Raw genomic sequence first — 22,398 nt, forward strand, 5'->3', positions numbered from 1 at the left:
GTGAATTTGGTTTCTATCGAAGGAAAAATGCATTTTTTCATACCTGGATTTTTATTTTCTTTCCTTCTGTAAATGCATCTATACCTTAGAATATATATATTCTAAGCATTATTTATTAATTCAATGTTATATTCACAGATAAAATCCAATACATATTTTAAAAACTCCCTGACAATAATAAATGTTGATTATTTATCATCATTTTTATCCAGAATTTCCACAGTCATTTTTTCATTAAAAGACATGCACTTGAAAAAAGAAAGAAACAAATTTGACAAGTAACAAGTTAAAAAATACGCTTAAAATATTTTAAAATTACACATTTATATTAAAAAAATTAAATTGTTTAAAATTTATTAAAAATATATTATTATGTTTTAAGTTTAAAATTATAGCAAACGAGCTATGGTAATGACGTATCATAACGTAACTAATATTTTAAATATTCAATAAAAATGGAAAACCGAATGTGGCTTTGTGAATCGATTTGTGAATCTATGTGGAAATCAAGTATTGATAAATCAATAGAATAAAGATAAAAATGCGAGACAGATGTGCCCACTGCAAACATCCCTTAGATGCGAGAATGAACTTAGAATAAAAGTTTGCAAAAAACAATTATTTTCTCTTTAAAATATAAAAGAGAATAAAATTAAGAATTCGTATATTGTTGTGAGAAGGCGAGAAAAATTAATTAAAATTGAATAAAATTTACAGTAAAATTCAAAATGTTAAATTTGTCTAATATACTTTGTAAATTATACAGAATGGTTAATGAACTTTATGGGATTAATTACAGCATAATAAAAGGACTGTGCCCATTGGGAATGCAGAAATAGGATTGTTCAGTTAGCTAAAATGTTAACTTTAACCTACGTTAACTAATATGCAATTTAGTGATTAGCAAGCTGGTAGCATCAATTCTCGCCGCCATACCTGAGATCGTTACAAGTCCGATTAAATGTCGACTATAAAACCAGATTTAGTGGAGAACACGTGTTACGTGCTTAGAGCCTATCATGTAAAGGAATTATTTTGCATTTCGGCTTATTCTAAGTAATGTTCTCATAAAATCGACCACATACCGCATAGGGAAGGTAATTCGATAGCATCGGCTATTTCTATCGCTTATATTATGTGTCAACTGTTCAAATTTAATTTACATATTTCTCTGATGTTGGGAAAGTCAAGCTGCATGCATGGTCTCGAAGATAAGATGAAATCTTAAATTTGTGAGATTTAACTTTGGATTTTTTTCCCTTATATCTATTCCTGGCTTACAAATTGGAATTAAAGTATGGAATTATTTATGCAGATTTTTTAAACGGCTATAATTACCACCAATAAAAAAAATATGTCTCCTTTTTCTGTTGTTAAAAACTTATTTTTACAGCAACATTTTTAGTCTGAAAATGTTTATTAATTAAAGTTAACTTAATAAATTTATTATTTTTATAAAAATAATCATAAAAATTAGCATAAAAATGAATTTTTTTGTCTGTAAAAGTAAGTCGTAAGGTCGTTAATCTAGAGTATTTGTTAGTCATTTCCTCTTAACCAAGTTTTTAATTATCTTTTCTTCGTATCTAAATCTTCATAAGCTTAATTCTAATAATCCATCATTTAATATATATATATAATTATTCTTTGCTACAATATCATAAACTCTTTCTTTCATCAAATTTATCTTTAGATCTTTCGAATCAATTTAGTTTATTGAGCAATTCCTCTGAAATTAGATGAAAATAATAGAAAAAATCGTACATTTTCATTGCTATAAATGGGAAAGAAAATATTAAATCATAAGAATTAAATCCAAACTTTCTTAGCTTATTCCTCAAGAAGCTAACTGATAATTCTTGTCCATTCAAAAACAAGTGAAAGTGTAAATTACATGAAAATCAATTAGCAGATCAAATTTCTGTACTTGGAGATAAAAATAATGAAATAAGTAAATCGATTATCTCGATTAATGATCTTAATCTATCTGATGATGAAAATTCTATTACATCATCTCCTCAGCTAATATAAAATTTTTCCAGAAAAGAAAATTAGCAACTTTAAATTTAAAAAAAACTTAAGCGAGAATTATCTCACAAAATAATACATAATCACGAATCTTTATAATACATAATCACAAATCAACGCTTAGCGAATCATTCCCCGTACCATGATTCATCGAACTTAATTCAATGGATAGCATGATTAATCTCAATGAATCTGTTAAACTTGAATCTATACTTAATTAATGAACAATTATTTATTGTGACATCGTCACAATGCTAAGCTGCAATTTTTAATCATATTTTAAATTTATTTAATTTAAAATATATGTTCTCCATCTCAAATTAATAGTGACTTGCCTCTGTGCATCATACTTTTCCTGATAAGAACAGAGTCAGGCGGGTCATCTATGTAACTTCTTCTAGGGAACATTTTTGAACTGAAAATACGTAACTTTTAGTCACGTTCGGAGATTTGTATACAGTTAATCAGGACTTTGTTCCTGTAAGCTTTCTACATCTTGTCTCGTCTTTCACCTGTCTAATGCCGTTCTCAAGATTAGAGAAAGACAGACAGACAGACGGACGACAGTGGAAATTTATAAATGTACAATTTCTTCAAATTGCAGCCCAAAAGACTTAAACAAAGAAAATGTTTAAATCATTTTCTATTGGTGTTAAATGCTGAAAATAGCATCCTAAATCAAGTTAAAGAGAATGTTGATCAGATAACCGATAAACTCTTAATTCTTCAGTTTATTTTCTTCTACATTTATTAAACTTATTACTAAAAGCAGCATTTTGTTAAATAAATTAACAGAATTCTGTTTATTTCCTTTAATTTAAAAATAAAATTGAGTTTAATTTAAACTATAAATATTTAAAAATTATATTTACACTAAATTAATTCCAATTATGTCAATGGAAAAAAAAGGAAAACAAAAGGCAATTATAAAGCCTATTTTCAGCACACGAAATATAATTTTACTATTTGTGATAAAAAATTAAAGTAATTTTATTATGTTTTTACGAAAAATTGAATAAATTATTTATTATTTTTTAGTAAAAATAATTTTTTCCTTGTGATACAACAAACAAGGGAACATTATTTTTCTCAATTCTCAAATACAATTTCAAATCCTTAATTTATTGAAATCTCTGAAGATTACTTCAAATATAAGAAATTATATAAAAAATATATTTACCTACACAAAAACAAATTATTAATTTAACAAAATCATACGAATTCGATTTTAACTTTAAAAGTTCTCCATTAATAAACCTGATTTATGTACTTTTAAACGATGGAAAAATATTAAGGATAAACAAAATTTCTATTTATAAAGAAAATAATAAATAACACTGTTCAGTTATAACTCGAATAATCACTTAATTTATCTTAAGTCCTTTCTTGATATACATAAATATGATTCTACAATGGATAAATCATAAAAAACAACTTATTTTTAAATAATTCCGTTCTCGAGATTAAGGAAGGATAGACGGCAGTGGGAATTTATAAGTCTACAATTTATTCAAATTGTAGCCCAATAATTTAACATTAAAAGTAACAAAAATGTGTAAAATTTTAAACATTTCTTTAATACATTTATAATCTTTAATATTTATGATCTAAAATAAGTAAGGCAAAGTAAATAATACATTTAAAAAGCTGATATTTATGAATTTAGGCCTTTTATTTTGTTAAAAAAATCATTTATACGTCATAAAAATACGTTTAATAAGTTAACGTAAATATTCAAATATTAATTACAAAGTTAAAGACGTTTTAAAGTTATTCATTGATTTAATGTGATTTATATTAAATAATATAAAACTGATTAATTTCAGATTTAACGGAAATTATTCCCATGTTTTAATATTAGAAGTTAAAATGTTTAAAAAGATAAACAATTAGTTATTAGAATTTTATTTTAAAATATTAAAGAACTAAATAATATTTTATGATAATAAATCATCCAAATAAAAAATTTATTAAGCTCTTGTACTAAATAAATACTTTTAAAAAATCTCTGCAATTTTTCACAATAACTACGTTTATAACATATTTTTCTATAAAAAAATCATAAAGTTTGATTTTAAAATATATAAAATTTAATTATAAATATGTAATTTCTAAAATGTTACATTATAAACTATTTATTGTGACATTTCACAATACCGGCTGCAATTTTTTATCATATTTTTAATTTATTTAATTTAAAATATATGCTCTCCACCTCAAATTAGTAGTGGCTTGCCCCTGTACATCATACTTTTCCTTTAACAATAGAGTCGTGCCGGTTATCTATCTAACCTTTCAGGGAGAATTTTTGAATTGAAATAACGTCACTTCTGGCCCAGACCAAAAGTTCATGTATAGGTAATCGGGGTCTACTTCCCATAAGTCTGGTCTCGAATTCCATCTATCTAGCACTGTTCTCGAGATTATGGAAAGACAGTGGAAAGTTATAGATCTATAACTTTTTTAAGTTTCAATCCAATTATAACAAAAACTAGCTGTTAACGATTGAAAAATTATCAATATTTAAATAAATATTTTTATGTTATAATGAAGAATGTTAGAAAAAGAATTTTTTTTAAAATTATCTAAGTGATCTTATTCCAATCCTTTTCTATGAAATATATAAGAAAAATATTTGTAATTAACTTAGTCACTCATCTAGATTGCTGTTTCTATAGACATAATATAGTTTATAAGTAATAATTCGATTTCTTCACAAAAATATTTACTTTACTGTATATTTTTAGCCTTAATACAATTAGTAAATTCTAAGAAACAGACTTTGCAAAAGAAAAATAAAATAAAATACTTGTAAATTATATTTAACTTTCCTCCAATTATAATTTTAAAGTTGATAAATTTAATTAAAGTATTTTTAATTAGAAAATTTTGATTTTAATATTAACAAAATTAAAGTGATATCTTTAAAATGTTTATTAACTTAGGTTATCTATTTAATAAATTATTATTATTTTTTACATGTAATAAATATGTTTAATTTAATTTTTAGCATCATTAAATTATAGTTTTATTCTTAATTAGAGACTTCTAAACAAACTAATGAGATTTTTTATTATCTAGATCTACTAATACTTCTACTACTAGTAATAATAATAATAGTAGTATTCGAATTTTTAATTTTATAAAAATTTAATTTATATCAATGGTAAGATCAGTAGTATCAGTAGTGGATCTGTATATTAACAGTCAAGTTTGAAGCTTGTTAATTCGTTATATCTTAATAGAGTAGATATTAATTTATTAGTAGTAGATCTAAATCTACTACTATTATTAAAATAATTTAAATTTATTCAAAAAAATAAGTTAAAATTTTCAAATTTTAACATCTAAATAATTGATTTTCTATTTTTAATAATTTTTTATTTATGAAAATAAGGGAAGCTTTTAAAACTAATTAACACGAATGCTATTATGTTCTATTAATTACTTTAATGAAGTTTTTGAGTTAAATTTTACTAGACTTTTTTTTAATGATCGGATTTTATTATATATAAACAAATTTTATGATACTTTAATTATGTTTATCTTCTTGTAATTGCAACAGTGCAAAAACTTTTTATTCGTTGAATAGCATCTGATAAAGATGATGATAAATTTTTCTCCTCTCTTCGTAAAGATTTATTATTTATATTTATCAGATTTTTCTAATTATAATGTAAAGTTTAATTTTAATTTTATAATATTTTTAATTTTTCTTGCCTAAGTTTAGTTTAAAGCATTTATAAATTGAAAATTTCTTCTTAATAAAATTACGGTGTTACATTATTTATCTCTTCTGTGTATTGATCACTAAATTAAATAACAATTTGGATAAAGTGTGATGATCAAAAAAGCCTTTTAAATTCAATTAAACCGTTAGTTTATATAGAATTTTAAGCATTTTAACTGTAAAAATTACTTATAAGTTTTATTGAAAGGTATAAAATTATTTTTAAAGATTAAATTATATTATTTCCCTCCCCCGAAATTATTTCACTAAGTGATTTAAGTGTTGTTGGAAAAAGAAATGAAAACAAGCATGCATTCACATGGTTCTATGATTATGCGTGTGATTCTTACATATTTAATAAGAAAAATAAAAGTAATTTGTAAGAAACAATATTTTTTATATTTTTTTAAAAGGGATAACGAGGGAAAAAATGTTAGGAATTAGTAATGTTTGCTTTTAAATAAGTATTTCCTTCATACTGACGTAAATGTTTGGTTTTTTTCCTATACTTTAGATACAGTAGCGAAGTTTTCAAATATTTGCTAAAGGTATGCAGATTACTGATATTTTTTTCTTTTTCCTACGTTGCTAAAAGTTTGTGCCTGACCAAAAAAGGCGTTTTTATTGTTACCCCAACAGCATAAGAAAAGCGACATTGGCATCAAAGAACAGAATTTCCATCTCGCACTCTTCAAGCCATTAAGTGAATAATTTACATAACTGATGAGAATCTAATCCACGATCGTAGTCCGAAAGTACGACGATAAAAACCTACATTTTTTCATTTCTTTTCCTCTAATGTTATTCTTTTTTTATTCCCTTAGCAGTGTCTCTTCTTTTCTTCGAGTTTCCTGTCCATCGATTTTGTAAGAATCAAGTGAACCACTACCGAATACCTCACACTTGACCCCAGACCAGTATACTTCACAGGAAAAAGGCGATGTTACAGAAACTTTTCTAACTATATATATCTATATCTGTATCTATCTATATATATATATATATAAAATAATAATAAAAGGAAGAGACAATACTCTGATATATCAAAATCGAAATATAATTTTATCAATCGATAGAAAACTTACTGAAGAATGATTTTGTAAGATTTGTAAAGATGAATGGAGAGATCAAACTGAGTAGAATAAAGAACATGTAACACCTGATACTAATCCAATCACGATATCGATCTTTTGAGTCCCAAGTTCGATGCTTGTGATTAGCTGCTCAATACAGACAAGATTCCGCTCTTAACAGAAGGGGATTGTTTTTAAGAACAGGTGAATCTATTCTCTTTCTAGCAGAGTACTTTTACGAACTAATGAGCTTACAACATCTTTGCTACTTCCCTACAATTTCTTCTCATAAAATGGGGAAACATTTGATAAATTTTTATCAATTTTTCTTTTCTTTTTTTTATAATAAATGAAATAGTAAAATAACGGATTACTTTAGAAAATTTCCATCGTTTACTCTACGCAATTCATAAACTTATATTGTGATGAGGAAATATATCATGTTTTCATTGTCTCATTTTGACTTACAGGGGTCAATATAACATGAGAGTGAATGACAATTTGAAGCAATAAAATGAGTCTTTCTGGAACATCTGTGATCGTAAATTTTCTCTTCAGCTGGAAGTGTGATATCATTGATTTTTCTACTTCTCAGATTCACGTTCTGTTTTTTAGTCCCCCTTTTCGCTATCGTTATCATATACTGTCATTCGCGGAATAAAGGGAAGTAGTCATTTTGCTCTTAAACTTTAAAATATATATAATTTATATGTAAGGCATTTCTAAAAGATAACCTTTTCAATGTTCCTGTGAAAAAAGTGTCCTTAAAAACTTACTTACTCCAAGAAGATTACGTTAACTGAAGTACATTTGAATGGTTATTCAATTGTACAATTTCGCCCAATTTATTTTATTTAATCACTTTATGTTATTTATAAATAAATTATTAATTATTAAACGATTAATTGATGATTTATAAAATTTTCATTTTTAAATTAATTCTTAAAACATAAACATACTTTCTGGTTATAAAATATTCATTAATCTTTTTGGAAAGAATTTTTTTATGTTGAATAACAAAAGAAGAAATAAGTAAAAATATTAATTAAATTATATTTTCTTTTATAATGTTTAAATAATAATATACTTTATTAACGTGCATATTTACTTTTTCTTCACTTTATTAATTTTGAAAGAACTATTCTTGAGTAAAATTTAACTATAGACTTAATAAACGAGTCAAGTAAATATGTTTAATAATTTATTAGCTATTCATTTCAAGTAAAAAATCATTTTTTTAAGTCTTAATTTTATAAAAATTACACGTTAAGAGTTCCAATTTATGTAATTTATTTTTATTTTTTTTACAAGTTATATATTTATTTATTTAATAATTTTTATTATACACCTTTATAAAACACTTCGGAAATACTTTTCCAAAGTATAAATTTTTATTCTACGGAGTGTTTTTCCATTATCTTTTCTTATATTTTTATTTTTCTAAATTCATGTTTGCAGATGTTACAGTTCGTTCAACTTTTTATCTCGTTATTCAAAAAACATTATTTTCAAAGTAAACATATGTTATATAAATATATAACATATCTAACTATATAAATATATCATAAAGAAATAATAAAATTTACAAAATTTAACTTTTTTATAATATTATTATTATTATTTATATACAAAGTTTAACTTTAAAACATTATTATTGTTTTTGTTGTCATCATTATGAATTGTCCATTGTAAAAAATATAATAAAAAAATATGACTTTGACTTTTTATCAAAAGAAAAAACAATTTAACTCTATAAAAATGGAAGAAATATAAATAGAAAGGTTTTCAAAATGATTATTTTGATGGATTTAGTCAACAAAAATATGTTATCAAAGAAATAAAGACAAGTATAGACTAGAGTGTGATAATGTTCTAAATGATAGAAACCTTTCTGGATTGATCCTCAATGTCTTTAATGACCAGTGGGTGGGGTCATATATCCCGTTAACACACAGAGGACGTGTGTCTGACCTTTGCCCGCTTACTCAACAAGGGATAATGGCGAATCCGATCGAACAATCTCTCTTAGTTTAACAACATTCGAGAAACATTGCTAGATAGACTTATATCCAGAAACTGTCTCCAACGCGACACTATGGCGCCCATATGACTCCTTTTATTCTACTGTCTACGATATCAGCCGCTTAATAAGCTAATAAGGTCTTTGGGTATGATGAAAGTATAAGGGAATTTTCTTTTTTTTTTCTTTCCTTGAACACACTTCAAGCTTTTTATATAAACGTAGTGTACAGTAACTGTTGAATGCGAAACTCTTTAAACAGTGTTAAAGATTTATGTTGAAAGGAATCAAACATTTACTTTCGATATATTGTTATTGCTTTCAATTAAATTACTTCGATAAAAGTTTGCAATGAAGTAGGCTAGTTTTTCTTTATTTCTCCCCTTTTTTAAGGTTGAATAGAAAATATATTTTTAAGTTTGGAGGAATAAATTCCTTCCCATCCAATTTCTTTAATGTTATGTTATATATCATGTCAATATATTAAATAAGAATAAGAATATTGAAATCACTTTGTTTGTCGTTCGGGACAATATAATCTTATCAGATTTAAAATATTAAATAAAGGAAATTCAGGAATTTTTAAAATGGAAATCAATCGCTAAACTAAAAAAAACACCTCTTTCATAATAAATATACCCGTAAAATAATTAATAATATTAATATAAATTTTTATTTAGTTAAGTCACTACTATATATATATATATATGTAACGATGAAAAGTATTTTTTCCCTTTGTTTTATCATTTTAACCGCACTGTATGAAATAATAATCAACTTAACTTTCATCAAATATTTAAAGCTGTCATCTTATTGTCTGCGATGCAAATATAAAGTGACATAATGTTATATGTCGACCAAATCTTTATATTAAAGTTAAATAAAAATAAGAAGCGAGAAAGAAATTAATATATATATTTACGAGAAAAAAATTAATATATATATTTATTTATATACTGTACGATTGTTACATCCAATCACATGTATAGTGTTAAAAATTTTACTAAATAATATAATAAAAATTCAATTTGTAAGATGCTTAAAAACTGGAAAAATTGTATTTTTAAGAAATTAATTTTCTAACTTTTAAAAATATTATAAATTATATATTTAAAATAATAAAAAAAGAGAAAATTATTAATGTTATGGCTGCTAAATTTGAATGTATAAAAGTAATAAAATTATATAAATTAATATAAAATATGTTTTAAAACTTACCCTATATGAACCTAACCTGTTGACAACGCACTTCATCTTAGCATCTCGACCAACAGGAACGGTTACGTTTGGAATCGATTCAGCAAAGGTTGGTTCTAACTCAAACTCAATCACTGTAAAGTAAAAAAAAAGAGAGAGAAAGAGAGAGAGAGAGAAAACCATATATAAAAATTAAGTTAATCTCATTTTATATAAGGAATATTTAATAAGTTAAAGGGGGAAAAAGAAAAAAATAACATATATTTCAGATCTTTTGACATTAAATAATATATGTCTAAGACTCTCAATATACCTAAAAAGTTTATGGAAAAATGTTTTACAGTCATGTCACGTTGTCTATAGGTCGTATTTCATTTCTTGATGATGTGTTTGGGCACTAAAGTACATGGAAAGAACATGGTTGTCAGGCAATCATATCCTGTATATTATCTGTTTTCTTTTATGAAGACAAAATTTTCAAGAATAAAAGCGTTGGATACCGATGGTAAATACTTCTAAATTTTATGTTTTTTTTTTTAAATAACTTTTTTCACTCACTTTTCATCTCTTATCCCTCTCCCCCTTTTATTCCACGCTGCTGACAGATAGGGACAGCTTTTATGTTATCGATAGACTTTATTTTTAATGGCGTACGTTTATGGCTTAACGTGATATTTCTTCGAAATTGGTATATATTATATAGTCTAGTATATAGCATGTATAATACAGTAATACCCTATGTTTTATACATAAATCTTCAAGATGTAGTGAAGATATGTATATGGTTTATAACACTATACATTTATTGAACAAGTGTAAGATTTATCACTTCAATAATTTAAAATATACCAGAGTATTTATATATATACACACATATTTTTACTATTTTAATAAATTATATAATACATTTTCTAAATTTAACTTATGAGTGTAAAAAAATTATATTGTTTATTTTTAAAAAATGCTTTAAAGTTGGACAAGATTAATATAAATTTTTGAAGATATTTATGATTAAAATAAGGGTAAAATATATTAAATATATGTAATTTTTTTATAAAATAAACGTTTTTAAATCTATTTAATATATTTTTTTAAGGATAAAAAATAAACGTTTAGAACAAATAAAAAATCGTTCTTTAAGTTTATTATTTATTTATAAATTTAGCAAACAAAAACGTGATAGAAAGCACGTAATATTTTAAAAAGTTGTTATAAAACTTTAAAAAATTCTCCACTTTTATGAAAGAAAAACATGTATAAATATAAGAGAAGAGAACTAAAACATGATAATAAGTCTTTATATATACATATAAATTATGAAACATGGAAAAATTATTTAAAGTTAAATTATTAAAATTCTTTTTATCTTAAATATAATCATTCACAAAATTTCTCGAATTAAATTATATTATTGAATTATTAATGCATATTTTGTAAAGTGAAATCTTAAAATTTTTGATCGTTTCTATTGTTTAAATTCTTGTTTAATTTAATTAAATAGTTCAATGTAATTAATTAGATACAAGCAATTTTAATATGGAGAAAAGTTTTAAAAATGCAAAGAATTCGTAACGAAATTATATCTTTAACATAAAAATAACCAAAAAATATTTGAAATTATAGAGTATTCGAATTTTTCGAACATTTTTATTAGTAATTTTTGACTTTTTATCTCTAAATTACGTTTTAAGCTTGTTTTGTAAGTACATTTTAAGGTTGAAATTACAGAATAGTATAAAAGATATTCCGTATAAACAAGGTAAGGGCATCCATTATGGCCGACCAAGTTTGGATTTTTATTTTTATCAAATAATAGACCAAATTTGGTTGGCCTTAATGAGCCCCATCTTATACAGAAGATATTCTGTCTTCGTCTTAACTAGATTTTATAGGACATCCAGACGAACAAAATGATAGCCTAAACTACTTTTTTATTACTAAATATGAAGGTCTTCATAAGCTAAAATTATTTCTTATTGTTCACTTAAGTTTCTTCTTTAATGTAAATATTTATCTTAAAAATATCACTCTAATCTTTTAGACATTTTCTCTGTAAAACTTCAGTTTATTTTAATTAAAAAACACCCCGAATTTATACATTATATAATGCAAAATTACTCCTATTTAAACATTATCCAAACAGAATAAACAATTGTGAAAATACGTAAAAATCTAATTTGTAACATTAGCCATTTTTAATTTGTAAAAATAAAAATCGTAATTATTTAAGTTTTAAAAGGTGTATCATATAAAACCTTATCAACAGAGATAAAATAAAACGTCATAAACCAATTAAAAGATAAAATTACGGAATTAAAACGAAATAATTATCTTATATCACGTGCAAGAATTCATTCGTGTATTATATGTTACATTATTTAATAATAAGAGTTTTATGACATTGCTTCTAAGTAAACATGTTGTCATTTATGATTATAAATACCTGACAAAAATTCTACCTGAATATCTTTCACGAGAAAATGATTTTTAATCCATTTAGTGTTAATTCATTATAAGAAATCTTTATGAGTTAAACATTTCGCTTCGGATATTTCGTAGTTGTAAAGTTTTTCTAACACGTCTTCTGTTATAAATAATTCATAAACTTTATATTACGTTAGGATTACCAAATACCTCTCTCTTTTTTTAATATACATTTTTTTCCTTTTCTTTTTGTGAGAAGGAACTGTGTTTAACCCGCTTAGTTTTAGCAAATTATGTTGACTCATAAATGACATTTTGCATACTAAAGTAAGATAAATGTTTAATATTTTACGAAATAATTTATTAAGTATTTTTTTGAAATAGCTTATAAAATGTACTATTAATTGTAAGTAATTTTAGTGCAGTAATTACATATAATAACTATCTTGTTCGTGAGTTTTTAACATAAAAAAATTTACTAGAATAATTTTTTTCCTCTGTCGGATTTAAAAGAGTAGCGTTAAATTTATTAAATTATATATAGTTTTTTCTAGTAAAATGTTAAATATAAATTATACTAATTATTTTTATCTTTTATACATTTAATTTTACTGTATTATACAGAAATTAGTATAGCTTAGTAATGACATTAAATGTAATCAATTCTATAATGGTTTACTGAGAAATTCTATTACTGGTCTCTTCTTAATCAATGTATTTATAATCTATACGCATAAATAGAAAAAATATCCTACCCCAACAAGCCTTAAAGCCCACCGTCTCTTAGCTTAAGCCTAAGCAAATTTCTGTTTTGCAGTTCCATTATTGTAAATACTCAGGTCAATAAATGTACATTTAATTACTAAAACCATTGTTTTTATCACCGTCTCCCAACACAATCTCGCCAATTCCCACCCCTGAAAATCCCGAGCAACCCCAGGCAAAAACATTTAGTCAATTTACAAAAATCGATTAAAAACATAATAAGTTTGAGGGTGGGTATATAAACATATATACTTTACTACATAAAAAGAAACACATGTTTCTATACAGTTTTACACGATAAAACGTGGAATTATTCAGTTTATCTGAGCATAAAAATCGTAACAGGGGTATAGTAATTTCGTTAAGTTAAGTAAGAAAAAGCAATGGCAATATTGTTACTACAAAAGACATCCCATACCACATTGCTATTACCGTCACATCTGTAATAAATGAGTTTTTAAAGATATGCCTCTTTATCCTAATGCAGATAGAAGGCAAACATTACTGCTGGTTGGCAATTCCTTTAACGATTCTTATTACTAAGGGCGTGCCCATCGGCATTTGATTTCTACAGTACAACGAGTACATCCATCATACGCACAATTCAACACACGGACTTCCTCTAGTTGTGGATAAAACATCAAGAAAAGACCAACGTATTTGCACGCCACACTTTGGTTACATTAATCTCTAAGAAGACATTTGTGTGCAAGTTTGTTGGATATTTCTCACCGTGTGCCAAAGACCGATAACCACATTTTATCATCCTACTTGAATAAACTTTTCCTACAATGAAAGTGAACCCTTCCAGAAAAAAATTTTTATCTATAACTTTTAAAAATACATATTTTTCATCGCTCTAAGTAAAGCCAAGCAGTGATTTCAACGTTAGAAAAAACAAGCAAAACAAACAACAACAAAAAAAAACAAATTACAATGAAGCTAAGCACAGTTATACATAGGCTATACATTATTCACTAACTGATAAAATACTTCTTGATTTTTAATTAAACATTTCTGATTAATTTAACTTATTAAATTAGAAATTATTGGTTTAAATGTCAGAAACCGGGTTGCTGTATCATAAATTATTTACTTGAATTAATTCGTTGGATATAATGATAATTCTGAAAATGTATATCGAAAAATCATTGATTTTTCATTATTAAATGAATAAAATTTAATTAAAATCTGTAGATATTTAAGACTTTTTTGTTGAAATGGAAGGAAGAAGGGGGAGAAAATGTATTTTTTATAGTATAAAAACAATTTTTCTTTCAGTGATTTGTAAGTTAATAACATTGTCTAACTGACGTATGATAATTCATATTGATATTATATATATATATTGTTTATTATTGTTTATTATATAAAAAATCGCATATTTTTGTCTCCAGAACCTTCACTGTTGTTTATATATTCCTTCATAATTTATCTCTTCTGTCAACTATGATCTGTTATTATCTAAAAATACCTTTATCCGCAAGAAAGATTATCGCAAATTACGTTACATCATGAATTATTATTATAGGATATTTCAAGACAAATTTTATGATATACTTTCATTCTAAGATGGAAAAAAAATAAATTTTTCTTTCAATTTTATTTTTATTACGAATATAAATAATGCAGAATTTATTAAAAGAATATATGTATGTATGTATGTATGTATGTATGTATGTATGTATATATATATATATATATATATATTCAGCACAATCTCATCATTCATAAATATTAGAAATTACGGAAATGGGAATAAAATATACGTCAGTTTTATAGATAAATCTGTATTTGTTCTTAAAAATTATGAATAATATAAATGATAAAATCATTTCTATAAAGTAATTTTTAAATTTTATTTTTATTTGCAGCAATGAGAATAAAATCTCTAATATTTAAATATATTCATAAATTTTTTTACTTTTTAATTAATTTTTTCTTTCAAATCTTATTTTAAAATATGAAGGTACGTCTTAAGGTCAAGGTGCTTAAATTTGGAGTGTTTTCACCCTTCAAATTTCGGTATGTAATAACAATCTTAAAATATAAAATAAATAAGAAATAATATTATTTTAATTGTGCTTTATTTTAAAAAAACTATTAATGTGTTTGCTTTTTAATAATTTAAAAAAATTATATTTACTTCTAATTATTTTCTAATTTTTCTCCTGAAAATTTATATTTAAAAATCTGCTCAAATACGTCTTCAGTTTGAATTATCATCATGTATTTAACTTATAGTATTTTAAAATATTTAAAAATTTATAAATACTAAACATATAATGTTAAAATTTTTTATAAAATCTGTATCTTTTACATCAAAACATTAAAGATCTTTTACTTCTTTCTAAATTTTTACAGATGAATTTCATGCACTTTAACACTATATAACTTCACTATTTTTAAATTTTCGAAACACTAAAATGATTAAATATTAAATAATTTGTTAATTTAAACTATTTTATGTCATACATTCATAACTTTTTTTTATATTTAAGACCCATTCAAAAACCACTGAAGCGCCTCAATATAAAGCATAAACTCATACTTCTATATCGATTGGACTTTTATGCTCCTACTGTCACACATATATGACATTCAGGTGGCATATGCTCTTTATTTTTATATATATTTTTCAAGAGATATTTTCCAAGATAATCTTAGAGGAATCGTTAGAATCCTGAACTCTAAAGGAATTCGATTGAAGAGCAAGAGTTTAAGCAATAGACTGTCAAATGCACCTTTCCTTTCTATTGAAAAAGAGATATCACCCGTCCGAATCGCTTTATGTCATTATGGATAGTCAATTTGAATGTATCTAAGTGAAGAGAACAGTTTTAGAAAGAGAGGTCAAAGTTCAGAGAGCATTTTAGCAGAATTTAGTATGCTCTTGCCTTTTTCCTGAACTTCTTTCTTACCGAATAAACTAAATTTTATGCAGAGAAGGATGGATAAACACTACTAAAGAGTGTATTTACGTTCTTTTACTAATCTATATTAAGTTATAAGATATAAATAATATATTAGTTTAAAAACAAATTTTTAGAATACTTAAACTCTAATTTTCCATAAAGAGAAAAGTTTTATTTTCGATTTTAAAAGTTTTTCTCCCTTATGAAAATTACATACACTCGGAATTTTATCATCATCTTATGCTATTTGCATGCATATTATATCCATAATTTGATTATTTAGGTCATTAGGTCAAAAGAAAAAAAGGAAAATATTTATTTCATTAGAAGATAACTCAGGAATCTATAATTTTCATCGAAATTTAATGCGAATTTTATTTCCCTATATTTAAATATTTTTAAAGTTGAATATATTAAATAAATTATAATACAATTAAATGATTATTTTATACTAGTATCAAAAGGATAAAATTCTTGAAAAATAATCGAAAATATATATATATATTAATTACAGAGAAAATAATACTTATCAGCTAGTTTCACTGATATTGGCAAAAAAAGTGCTTTGCAATCTCTTCTAGATATTGAATGTAACCAATAGCAGCGACAGATAGAAGAAGAAGAAGAAGAAGAAAAAGAAAAAAGATTGAGCCGTAGGATTGGCCTGCGGTGTTTGACAAATTATTTTTATTGCAACACTTATCGAATACATCGGTTATGTGCGGCAATCCTGGACGGATTTACAGAACTTCGATATGTTAGCTGTCAGTGTAAAGCTAGAAAATTACGTGTAGCAAAGAGCAGAAGTTGTGGATTGTTCACTTTCGATTTAAGAAATGATTAATGGTGTAGAAGACACTCGGAAGAGCAAAAGGGAAAATATGGGATATCGCCTTTCTTACTATACCCTTCACTTTTTCAATTAATGTTTAAGAATAAAGGAAGAATCGTACATATATCTTATTATAGGATTGAGAAAAACGGGAAAAGAAAAGTAACCACTTAATAAATAAAAAGTAACTTAATATAAAAGTTACTTTATTTAAAGATTAAATGTTTAATATTGTTACTTATCGTATCAGTTTGAGTGTGATTTTACTCTAATTGTGTTAATATTTCTTGTTATAAATTACGTCTTGAATTTATATTTAACGTAACAACTGTGCAAGCTATATAATGCATGTTTCTATAGAAGTATACAACGTGTAGATCACAATCAGTTCTCTGTTATAAAAGAGAACCAACTGTAATCTTCTCTATAAGAACTATAGTTACTGAAGAGAGATTCTGTTAGGAATTCTGATTTTTCTCCTCGAATTTTCTGTCTAAAATATTGGAGTTTATAATAGCATTTTTAATAATTTAAATGTACTGTACATACTGTATATATACAGTATATTGTTTATAGAAAATACACTCTCAGCAACCAAAAAAAAGGTTTAAAAAATGTTATGTCATAAAATATAATAAAAAACTCAACATATCAGATTCAATTTATGGTAAGCTTATCAAACTATATTTTATCAAAAAACATACAAAAAATAATTTTTTTCCTGATGCCATATTGGCTAAACTTTTATTTTTCCAGTACTAGAGCCTCTACATATTAGACATTTTAGTTAAATATTTAACTTTATAAGACTTCTATACATACTTTTAAAATAATTAATTTAAAACACACAAATCTATAATTATATTTACACGTTTTTATGCATATAAATGCAAATAAATTTAATTTGATTTAGCGCCGGCATTTGTTACCTCTGAAATTGGCACTAAATTGAGTGTGGGGCTAAATCAAATTACCTTAGACAATACGAATTATGCACAGTAATGAGGTCTACACAAGTTTGAATTTGGGAACTTGAAAATCACGTGATTTGACAATAACAAATATTGTTTACATGCAAAATTGTAATTTAGTAATTTACAGATAATAAAGTGTTCTCTAATATTTATGAGACAGATCCATTCGCATAACTAAGTGTCCTTTATGATGGTGACACTATATAGAAGAGCTGTACATCGTGGTGAGTCTGTATTATAACAATTTAATAGATACAAAAATACATTTCGAAGAATTTTAATATTAAACCAGTTTTTCTCTCGTACAAAGTTTATAATTTAGTAAAATTTAATATGTTATCACTCGAATGATGCATGAAAAATTTTCTCATAATTTAAGAATGTTAAATATATATATATATATATAAAGTATTCTTGGAGTCGATTGAATTTTATTCTTCTTGTCATCTCCGGAGGAAAAAAAAGGAAACAACAAAATAAGATAAATTTAAAAAGTAAAAGTTCAATACTATAACTAAACTGGAAGGTTTCTTTTTGTCAAAACTATTGGATGAACACGAGATTTCGATATGCGATGCCTGAAGGAAAAGCGAAAACATCTTATTACACTAGCTTTCCCTTAACTAAAAACTATTGTAAATATTGAAGCAAGCAAGAATAAAAAAAAATCTGACATCCGAACAATATTTTTCGTAATTACTTCTTGGATACAGAAAAACAAAATGAATATAAATAAAATAAAAATAAAATAAAATAAGAACCCTACTTTAAATTTTAAAAGATATTTTTATCGATATTTTTCAAACCAAAATTAATTTTTAGTTTCCTCAAATATTTATTTATTTTTTCCTATCAATTTAATTAATTGTTTATTTATTTTTTACATACTTTATCTTATTTACATTGTTGCGTAACAATTAGATGCGAACTGTTATTGTTACGTAACAAAATGGAATGGACAAATATTTGTGGAATCAATTATGAAATCGACATTTTTATTAAACAATTATTAAGTAAATAAATATTAAAAATATATTGTAAAAGACAATAAATTTTTAAAATTTCTTTTTAAAATATATATTTAAAAATCTGTAAAATGAACAGATTTTTCAGTATCTTCGAGTGTATAAAAAATAAAAATTTCAATATGTTAACTTTTATAACTGCTATAAAAAATACGTTAAAAAGTTTATAGTGTGTAATGAATTTTTTACTGGTTCTATAAATACATTTTATATTAAAAATAAATAAATAAAATAAAATAATAAAAATTGCAAAATTTTTCTCATTCGATTAAATAAAAATAAATATTAATTTAATTATATAAAAATAATAATTTAATAAAAAAATTCCTTCAAATAAATATTAAATTGGATATATTAAATATTTGAAAAAACAATTGTATTGATCCTAGTGAATATACATAATGATTTCCATTCGAATTGTGGTTTAGTATCGATTCAACTGTAGAATTCTTTTTTTTTTTTTTTTTTTTTGAATGAATGAAAAAGTTTAGATATTTTAATAAATTATATTGATCATTATCGAACAATACTATTTATAAAATTTATTTATTTATTTTTAATAATAAATTTCGCTCGAAGTATTATCTAATTGATTATATAAAGTAAAGAAGAAGTTACAAATTTAATCAGATACATTGGATATAAGTTCTAATCCTTAACGAAAACAATTCACTTCTACAAACTAACTTGTTAAACATTATAGCTTCAGGCTGTATCATTCTTATAAAGAAACACTAATAAAATAAAATTAAATAAGCTGCAGAGCGTTTTATATATATATAAAAAGAGAAGAAAAATAAAGTTTTTCTTTTGTATCGTTTACAATTTACACTCAACACTATAAATTTATACAGGATTCGAGGTACTCAAAAAAGGCTACTTGTCAGAATGTGCGTTTTAAGGTAAAGAGCTTTTACAATACTTTTTGCTACAAACCAAGACACCTAAAGGCATGGGATTGACATACTGTTTTCTCCTCTTTTTTTATATATTGACCTTCAGATAAACAGTGAAAAATCAAGAAAAGGAAAATGTCAAGCGTAAAAAAATCTTACTTTAAAAAAATATATTTTACTGTTTTGTTTTTTCTTCCTGGTTACTAAAAAAATTTCTAAAAATTTATACAGATTTAATCCTTTTTCTTTACTTCCATTCGTTGGTTTGTGTCAACTTATTGCTGGTTAACTTTCTTCCGTTATCCTTTATAGTCAAATTGAATTGCAAAAATGGAACTGGTTGTCCCTTCCACACCTCAATTGCAAATATTCACATCAAATATCTATTGTCATGCAGATTGCAAAGTAGAAGAAATAAGATTGAAAAAAATTCTCGTAAAAGGTCGACAGTAAATGATTTTTTTTTCTTTTTCTTTTTCTTTTTTTTCTTCTTCAATACAACAAACCATTCGGGGAATAGTAGAGAACCAAAAGAAATGAAAACCGTTTTCAATATTCCTAACACGCCTCTGTTAAGAATTGGGTTTTGGCAACCTCCATCCTATTCCACGTATATTCTGTAAATCTGAATTTAAATGCAAGACATTGTAACTCAAGCATTTTGCTGATTGTGCAACTACCAGCCTATCTACTTTTTTGCGAGATTTACTATTTCAAATGATAAGTGCCTTGACACCTTTTAAGGTGGAAACAATGTTCTGAAGAAAAATCCATCGTAGATTAAAATGGAAAGGAATATAAATTTTCAACTTAAAAATCTTTAATGTACCAAGTAATGTTACACCTTCTCTAATAATAAAAAAATGGAGAGTTTTCTTTCTTCGTTTACTTTTTATTTCAAAAATATTTCAACTCGCTTCCTTGTAATTATTCTAGCAAAAGTTTCATGTTTTAAATTAGTAATTATGTAGAGTCATATTTCACATTCTTGTTAATGATGGTTAAAACTTAATAAGAACGTGATGCAGGGTATGTTGAAGGTTACCTAGATATTTAGCTTAGTGATTTTCAAAAGGTTATACATTGTTATCTGTTTGCCATAAACTAAATATCCAGTAATTGCCTTTGGTATATTTGAAAAATCGTAATCTTAAGAGTGAAACAAGTATTGTACAGTTGAGTTTCAAGACAATGATTTATCGCAGCTATGAAATGCATTTTGAAACCATCATTCATTTTCTCTCACAGTTGTATCTAGTCGTACATTAACAATAATCTTTCATGCTTGGAGGAATTGCTTGTTGAAATATGTTTACTTTCGTCAGTGGAAAGAATCAAAAGCGAATTTCCTTGACTCCCATAGCTTAAGCATTGTTCGATAATTGTCTTTCGGAAATTTTTTTTATTTATCTGGTATGCTACTAAATAACAACTTCTCGTGGGAGTAGTGCAAAAAAGTAGATTTATATTCCCGAATTACGTAGAGTCGATTTGTCTTTTCAAACCCGGTATCTGTAAAGAATGTCGACAATTGAACGGTTTTTTTATTTTTTTTTTGGTAGGGAAAAAGCAACCTTTTCCTCCAGGGACAGCCATTCCTTCGTCACCTTTTTAAGATCTTTAGTCCTTAAGAAGAAACGCTTTCAACATGATGAAAGAAATAAAATATAACTCCTTACACAAGATTAGCTTCTAAAGAGGAAGGAAAAAATTATATTAAGAACGTTAAAAAAAAAGATAAAAACAAGAAGAAGAAGTTATCACATTTTATGTAATTTCTATTTTAAAATTTGATTACAGATTAAAATAATAACAACAGGACTATTAACGCAACTATAAAACGGAACAATAAACGATAGCAATTTGTAAAGTAGTCACTTAAAAAACATTAAAATTGTCGTTTAAAGCAAAAATAATTTTTAAATAGAAAAATCTTTCTTCGATTTAATTATAATTATCCTTTTTTTTCTTTAAAAAAAGAAAAGTTAAAGTAATTGTTTAAGTTATTAAAAATGATAAATGAATTAAATTTAATGAATGAAATTAATTAGAACTGTATAAAGTTAAGATTAAGAATCTCATGCATTCTAATGTTGTTAGTAGAATAAAAATCGTACATATTCACAACAATTATTGGGTGATTGGCAGCCATCATTATCCCATGTGGCACAAATGGACAGCCTATTACTGTAGATGGGAATAGTGAATAGTCATTTGCAGAGACTTGGCTATTTCCCACAGTTTGCTGCTATTGATCCGATATTTAGCATTTATTCTATCCGGTGTCTGTAAAGGCACACTCATTTCATAGTCCAATTATCGGATCACAAGGAAGGGGACACTATGCTAAAGTTTCTGACAATATGTCGAGTTTGCAAATACAGAAAATTGCATTATAATTTTAATTAATTCTCAAATATTAATTTAATAAATTATGTAATACGAAATATTTTCTATATTTTAGAAAATATTTTTGATTGTTTTTTTCCCAGATGAGTTACAAAATAAATATTATTTTA

At 24.8% G+C, this 22,398-nt stretch overlaps 1 protein-coding gene across 2 annotated transcripts in view; it reads right to left on the minus strand.

The window, feature by feature from the left end:
• LOC136969845 (lachesin-like) overlaps positions 1-22,398 on the minus strand; it is a 119,031-nt gene that overhangs the window by 58,057 nt on the left and 38,576 nt on the right. For both annotated transcript variants that reach the window (XM_067264132.1, XM_067264131.1), the window contains exon 2: positions 10,070-10,182. In XM_067264132.1, coding sequence (XP_067120233.1) covers positions 10,070-10,182 — 113 coding nt within the window. The remainder of the gene's footprint in view (positions 1-10,069; positions 10,183-22,398) is intronic.

The sequence above is a fragment of the Centruroides vittatus genome, unplaced genomic scaffold (genome assembly GCF_030686945.1).
Source record: "Centruroides vittatus isolate TY-2023 unplaced genomic scaffold, ASM3068694v2 contig_1824, whole genome shotgun sequence".
Lineage (NCBI taxonomy): Eukaryota > Metazoa > Arthropoda > Arachnida > Scorpiones > Buthidae > Centruroides > Centruroides vittatus.